At 39.0% G+C, this 8,077-nt stretch overlaps 1 protein-coding gene across 1 annotated transcript in view; it reads left to right on the forward strand.

The window, feature by feature from the left end:
• Positions 1-7,946, forward strand: part of tacr2 (tachykinin receptor 2) — an 8,700-nt gene extending 754 nt beyond the window's left edge. The window contains exons 1-5 of the mRNA XM_053621807.1: positions 1-414; positions 4,626-4,820; positions 5,367-5,517; positions 6,449-6,645; positions 7,216-7,946. The exon at positions 1-414 is cut by the window's left edge and continues 754 nt beyond it. Coding sequence (XP_053477782.1) covers positions 11-414; positions 4,626-4,820; positions 5,367-5,517; positions 6,449-6,645; positions 7,216-7,408 — 1,140 coding nt within the window. The 5' untranslated portion in view covers positions 1-10 and the 3' untranslated portion in view covers positions 7,409-7,946. The remainder of the gene's footprint in view (positions 415-4,625; positions 4,821-5,366; positions 5,518-6,448; positions 6,646-7,215) is intronic.
• Positions 7,947-8,077: the final 131 nt, after the last annotated feature.

Genomic DNA, 8,077 nt, shown 5'->3' on the forward strand with positions numbered 1-8,077 from the left:
GGCGACTGATATGGAGGCGACCTCGGATCCGCTCTCGTTCACATCAGTGCTTAACGACGGAGATGATGATGATGGGAACGAGACCTCCACCAACCTGTTCGCGCAACCCGCGTGGCAAGTGGCTCTGTGGGCGCTCGCCTACTCTCTGGTAGTGCTGGTGTCTGTGGTGGGAAATGTCACCGTGATCTGGATCATCCTTGCGCACAGACGCATGAGGACGGTCACTAACTACTTCATCGTGAACCTGGCTTTCTCCGACGCCTCCATGGCCACCTTTAACACCGTCTTCAATTTCGTTTACGCGTTGCACAACGACTGGTACTTTGGTTTGGGCTACTGCAAATTCCAGAACTTTATCCCCATCACTGCCGTCTTCTCCAGCATCTATTCGATGGCTGCTATTGCTGTGGACAGGTAAGCACTGTATACATCACTTCTCTCATTTCAATATAAGATGTAGTGGAGCCATAATATGCCTATAATAAAAAAATAATAAATTATTAATAATAATAATAATAATAATAAAGGATGTACTTAATAATTCAGAGAGGGTGTAGTGCTGGATTCATGTTTTCACTAGTCACCCTCTAAACATAATCTGAAGTTAATTTGTTCACACACTAATTGGATTGTTAATTTGTTCACACACTAATCGGATTGTTAATTTGTTCACACACTAATCCGATTGTTAATTTGTTCATACACTAATCCGATTGTTAATTTGTCCACACACTAATCTGATTGTTAATTTGCTCACACGCTAAATCCGATTGTTAATTTGTTCACACACTAATCCGATTGTTAATTTGTTCACACACTAATCCGACTGTTAATTTGTTCACACACTAATCCGACTGTTAATTTGTTCACACCCTAATCTGACTGACTAATTTATCCACCATAAATTAGTATTGGCTTGAATGCGCACAAATATAATCCTAAAAGTAATATTTGCATAATTTAAATCATATAAAACAACATATAATAAGTACATGAAATAATGAGCCAAATTAATCATTGTGTCAGGAGCTATTTGTTTTAATATCCTGGCTATCATTTATGTCCACCTGCATTTTTTTTTATAAAAAAAAAAAAGGTTATCTGGACACAAAATAAAGACGAGTGACAAATGAAAGGAAAAGCCAACGGCTCCACTATGCTGTGGTTCTCATGTATTTTTCTTGCCCTGGTTTATGTCCGCTTGTCCCTTTAGAAGGAAGAGTAAATACAAATCAATACTTGTGACTGATCATCTTTATCGTATTATAAAACATTTCTATCCTGGTGGGAATGGTCTCTTCCAGGATGGCAATTCTTCCATCCACAGGGCACAAGGGGACACTGAATGGTTTGATAAGGTTGAAAATGATGTAAATCATATACTATTGGCTTTACTTTCACCAGCTTATCACTGCCATCATCATAACATCTGTCGAAGTAATATTTACTGGAAGAACGATGTTCATCTTTTCAGTCCACTTCAAAAGATTTGTATAATGGAAGCCAAGGAGCACCGAAGCTGTTCTGGCGGCTCATGATGGCACATCTTTACTAGGATGTTTTTTCTTTGGATGCCTGTTTTGAGTGTTTGAGAGTCCTTATAATATAATACTATTGCATAATAAAATATAAAATATATATTATTAGCACACTATAGAAAATAATTACAGGCATACATGTGTACTATAGAAATTACTAGCCTACAGGAAATTTGTTTACATTAGTAATGCCCAAATCATTTCAGTGATGAAAAAACTGCCTACGTATATTTAAAATAAACCATAAAAATATTTAATAAAAATAAATACTAAATAAAGGTGTCCCTTATTACCTATAATGCCTGCATCTGCACTACTACAAGGGGCCATGTATGTGCTTTTTCATAAGATTAGAAGATTAAAAGAGCATTGAAATATATACTTGAGTGTTCAATATTAACATATCTGATAATAGTTCTGCATCAAAAAATTGGGGACACATTATTCTTGTAAAGAAATCTGAAAAATTGGATGTTTGACAAACACGTGAAACCTATGTGACAGATATCTGGAGAGGAAGAAGACGGCCGGTAATGGCTAGCCTTCTGATGCAAACTCATTTGAGTTGCTCATTCTGATGTGTGATGTGAACATTTACTGAAGCTCTTAACCTGTATCTGCTTAATTTATGCATTGTGCTGCTACTGCGTGTTTGGCTGATTGGATAACTGCATAAATGTACAGGTGTACAGATGTTCCTAATAAAGGTACATTTTATCTTATCTTATCTTAAAGTGAACAGTAAGTGTATCTATCTATCTATCTATCTAGCTATCTATCTATTTATATTGTGTGTGTGTGTATGTGTGTGTGTGAGAGAGAGAGTGAGAGAGAGAGAGAAATGTTTTTAAATTGTTTGATTAACATGTGTGGTATGAGGGGCAGAGGTTAACAGGTCTTTTTGGCAGACAGGGGTTAGATACGATTGTGAGAAGATGCTAGGAGCTCATGCTTGGAGCTCGAATGCACAGTCATATGGTGCTGTGGGAGCCCAATGGCTTTGGTTTTATTGAATACTTCAATGAATTCATTATACTCTGTGGGAATTTCCATGTGGGCTTGAGGTTCAGTGCTCTCTATGGTGGTGGATGCAATGTCTATGAAAGTAATGGGCTTAGTACAATGTGTGATGGGGGCTCCTCCAATGGATCCTCCAACCAAAGTTTGGACTGGGGAACTTTGGCCTGCGAACATGATGGACACTGTGCCACTTGGTGCTGAGGACTACCACATTAGATGCACAGTCTCTCTCAACATCACCTCTGGCATTCCATGTCATTCAGCATTACTTCTACCAGCTGCATGGGTTCTATGACCTGTAGATCTGGCATAGGGGAGATGTTCGCTTTTATGGTGCCTCGCTTATGGATGAGAGCATCTAGGTGGATGGACATGTCGATCAGTGCATCGAGAGATACTTGGTCATTACAGCATGCAAGCTCTGTGAGAAGGTAGTAGGCATCTTTCAGTGCCTACTACCACTGGCAGTAGGCATCTTGGCAGTAGGCATCTTTCAGTGCCCACTGTCAACGTGCATAAGTTGAGTGCAAATTCTGCAGTGCTTTGGGTTCCTTGCTTTAAGGTGAGAAGCTGCTCCCCAATCTCCTTACCCTCTGAAGAATGGTCAAACACTCATGAAACACATGGAGGAAGTGGATCTTAAAAGGCCACATTCACATGTCTTTGTGACCACACTGCTGTGGGCCAGGCCAGCGCTTTGTCAGTAAGCAGACTGATGAATTGAGCAATCTTCGTGTGTGCCGGGATCCCTCGGGCTATGCTCTGAGTGACGTGGTAGACTGAATAGTCACCATTCATAGACCTGATGGGAGCTGTGCCATCTGCAAGGTGAGCTGGTCAATCTGCTGATGGTGTTCTCCAATGATGCAGCCATGTGCCACAAGCCACAGTTTCCTGCTGCGAGATTCAAAACAAGGTAGAGGTACAGGCAAAGGTCAGGTGATCAACAAACAGCATTAACAAGGTCAGACAGGAGCAAGTCGAGGAAACCAGAAACCAGATCAAAACCAGGACAGCAATCAATGTTCAAAAGGCTTGGTAACAACTGATGAAAATCAATACAGAGCGTATACTTTGCGAAGTGAGTGTGAACTAAGTGTCCTTATATACTATGAGCGTGGCTCTGAACGTGAACGTGAGAGTGTTTGAGATGGCAGTGTGTTGTAATCCTTGGCTTGCATGTTTTTAATCTGTGCTGTATTCTAGGAGCTGAAGTTTGACGCAGATTCCGGCATAGACGTGACGTATATACAAGCAAAACACTAGTAGAACCCTGACTAGTAGAACCCTGCTTATGTCACAACATTGTGATATGGAAAACCATATCATCTTTAAAGTTATACCAGTATTATTGTGAGCAATAATATATTGCCATCTCCCTACTGTCTGCCTTCTAGGAATGTGTGGGTGTGTTTGTGTGTGTGTGTGTGCTTGTGTGCTTGTGTGTTTGTGTGTGTGTGTGTGTGTGTGTGTGTGTGTGTGCTTGTGTGTTTGTGTGTGTGTCCTGTTCATTGTTTCATTACTTTATTTCTCTTCTGGTTCTTGCTTCTATACAAATATTGCTTTTTTTGTCGTGGTAATACAACTGGCACATGTAATGGAAAAGTGTGTAATTTATAGCCTTTTACAGGCCAAAAGATATATTCTGCTATTGGCTTATTGCATATTACCCCATTCAGGACAAGGACAAGGAAATGTAATGGAATTAGAAATTAGAAATATAAATTAGTAACCATTTAGAAATGTCAGTAATGAGGTTTTACATTAAATATTTATACTCTACAGAAGCTTGTTTAGTCTGAAGTGATATCACAGCAATTCTTATTGGATTTTCTGCCACCTTGTCAGAAGAGCGTTGACATAATTACTGATGCCTAGTTGACACGAACTGATTAGTTGTACTTATAAACATGCATATAATTTGGTTTATGTTTGATTTTGAAATGATAATGAACATATGACGTTTCAGAGTATGATTGTGAATTTGACTGAGACATCAATCTGTCTGTCTTTAGCATGGGTTATGTTCTATCTGTTTAGTAAGGTGTGATTTGTTTACCATCACAGATACATGGCCATTATCCACCCTTTGAGGGCCAGACTGTCCTCTACCACCACCAAAGTAGTGATTGGTGTAATATGGGCTGTGGCTTTTTCCTTGGCCTTCCCTCAGTGTTTCTACTCAAGCACCAAGGTCTACTCGCACCGCACAGTCTGCATGGTGGAATGGCCTGATGACTATGGCGGAAAGCACCAGCTCTCGTAAGAAAGACCAAACGCATCCCCCCCCCCCCCCCCCCAAAAAAAAAAAAAACCAGCAGGAAATTATTTGTTTTTGCAAAATATTCAGGTTGGATTATGAGAAGTATCTTAGGGTAAATTATTTGACTGTTCAAATATGTAATACCTTAAATGCAATATTTATGATAAATACATTGAACTTTAACCCCTGCATTCCCAGAACCTTTGGCGGGCCCAGACTTTCTCACTTTCATAAATACATACCTTATTCATTATTCACTTTTGTTACTGAAAAATTTGCTTCAAGGTGAAAAGCTGAATAACTGGCAATAATGATTCATTTGGAATAAATTACACGGTTAGAGGGGCTATTCCTTTAAAAATGTAGTTTTAGCCTATGATTGAGATTTGTTTTTGCCCTTTCAATGACAATGGTATAAGAATAGGGCATAATTCATTAGTTATAACATAATAAACCGTGTAGTTTCATTGACCGCTTTTATTCTTGATTGAAGTAGACAAAACACAAATATATGAAAATAACAATGCCCCATCAAACCTCTACAGGTATCAGATTGCTGTCATTATCCTGATCTACTTGCTCCCCCTGCTGGTGATGCTAGTGACCTACAGTATGGTGGGCCAACGACTATGGGGCAGCAGGATCCCAGGAGAGGCATCAGACCACTACCAGAACCAGATTCAGGCCAAGCGCAAGGTCAGATTTAACACACTCACCCATGCACCCATTAATTTACACGTACAAATCCAAATTCATACAGTACAACCACACAGAAAGCTAATATTAATATGTTTGAGATTTGAAGTAGTAGGTCTTGTCAAAGAAAGTTGGGAACTCTAGACAGTCTTGGAAATTGGCCTTGTGTTTAGGTAATAAAGATGTTTTGCTACTTATCTGGAGACTTCATGATTTCTGGTGAAGTTCTCTCTTTTGTTCGCACACCTGTGATGTCATGAGATGAAATAGCTCAGAGGCCCAAATTGGTGTGAAACTGTTGAGGTAAACATGTCAGGACAGGAATGTTAGTATATTCTAAAAAGTTTAGCACCCTAAACAATTATAATTTGGATATAAAAAAATCCTTTTCTTATGAAAAAAAAAGCGTTCAGGTGGAAACCCATTACAAAGCTGTTCAGAATGTACATTGTTGTCCTTCAAAGGAGTGTAGGTATTCAGATATCTGTATTTTTGTCTTAGTTTGTTTCTGGATTTGAAATTTTTGAGCTTTTGACACCCTTCACATGGGGCACGGGTGTCCAACCTTATCCGTAAAGGGCCAGTGTGAGTGCAGGGTTTAATTTTAATCAAGCAGGAGCCAATGTCACATCTCTTTCTCTTTCTTGCCTGATGTAACCACACAACTTAATGATATTGAGTGCTGAATCAACCTCAATAAGTAAAATACAGGTAAAATTGCCAAGGCCAGATATTCAAGAAGACATGCATGATTGACAGCATTTGCAGACAGATATGGGGCATTAGCTGGTCAGAGCAATACATCTACCATCCTCACATTAATCTTAGACAAATTTAGCGTAGTAGGAGCCACAAATAGGACTGCTATCAATAGTATTAGTTCTATGCAACCCATGTGGAGAAAGACTCATACTTTTTTTTTAAATTAAAGGTTGTGAAGATGATGATCGTTGTGGTGACAACCTTTGCTATATGCTGGCTCCCCTATCATATCTACTTCATCCTGGGTAGCTTCAAGAAGGATATATACAACCAGCATTACATCCAACAGGTCTATTTGGCCATCTTCTGGTTAGCTATGAGTTCCACCATGTACAACCCCATCATATACTGCTGCCTGAACCAAAGGTATACAAAACATTCATATTCATGTTCAGAAATGTTTATATAATTAGTCTACAATAATGCCAACAATTCATTACTGAACTACACTGTACTCCATAATTGAACAGATGGATGGATAGATGGATGCGTTATTAATCCCATAACTGACATTGTCTTGTGCATATTTATGACTATATACAGTATATATGTTGGGGGAAAACAATAAAAAAGTAATATTCATAAAAATATACATGCTCAGACAATTATTCTGAAGACATTTTGACTTTACAAACTTTCTCTCATAAAAAGCACCTTTGTGAGCCACACACACACACACACACACACACACACACACACACACACATATATACATATAGCTCACAACAAACCCTTGTGGGTTTGTTCAAGTATATCAACTATACTTATTACTATACTATACTATACTTATTAATTGTCACTGTTTCGAAGATGATCAAATGTTTGCTTGTCCAAGTATGTAAAAACCCCCCAATAATTTCCATGGGGTGTACTTATTTTTTCACATGATTGTAAATACAGTATTTTGTTGAACAGACGCCTGCTGCTTCTCCTCAGATTCCGGTCAGGTTTCCGACGAGCGTTCCGCTGGTGCCCTTTCATCAGGGTCTCAGAGGAGGATGACCTGGAGCTGCGGCACATGAGAACCTTCCGGACAACACGCAGCTGTCGAACAGAGACCGCCAGTGTCATGGTGCAGAACCATGTCAATGCGCCAGAGGAGGTCATGTCTGAGCTGATTAAATCTTAGGCTCAAGACAGAGCCTCTGAAAAAGAAATGTGTTGGGCACAGTCACATTAACTCTAAATACCTCACAGAGAACATGAATACAGAGAAGTTTCATATGGATGTTGTTCCAGTGGATTAGGAGTGTCCTTCCATAGCTTAAGCACTCATCTTATATGTAGATGCTGTATAGTTTAGTTGGTCAGTTGTATGTGTTTCGTTAAACATTGTGTCAAATGTGTGAACTGTAAACTGTAAATACTACCTAATAGTGTCAAGTGAAATATCTCACCGTGAAAAAATAGCTGTAAAGTTAAGATTTGCCGTAGACATAAGATCTCTTTGCAGCCTTTTTAGTATGTTACCTGTTATGAGTGATCAGTTAGAAGGGATTTAATCTGGTAGATGAAAGTAAAAATGTTCAGAAAACGAGGCCAGCTTGCTCACAGTGATTCTGTTCAGAAAGTATATGACACGTGTCCTAAATATCCACAAATCTTGCTGTTTGGCTTTGTACTTTAACATATTTAATTAGGAAAGAATAAAGCAATTCTATTGTGCAGGTAACGAGGAGGTGTCTATTCTTTTGCTAATTTGCCAGACCATCAAAGGATGCTGTTTAAATCCATCCATCTTCTACCGTTTACCGTTTCAGGGTCACGGGGAACCATTTTAAATAATTAAAATCAATTT

The sequence above is a fragment of the Ictalurus furcatus genome, chromosome 3, assembly GCF_023375685.1.
Source record: "Ictalurus furcatus strain D&B chromosome 3, Billie_1.0, whole genome shotgun sequence".
Classification (NCBI taxonomy): Eukaryota; Metazoa; Chordata; class Actinopteri; order Siluriformes; family Ictaluridae; genus Ictalurus; species Ictalurus furcatus.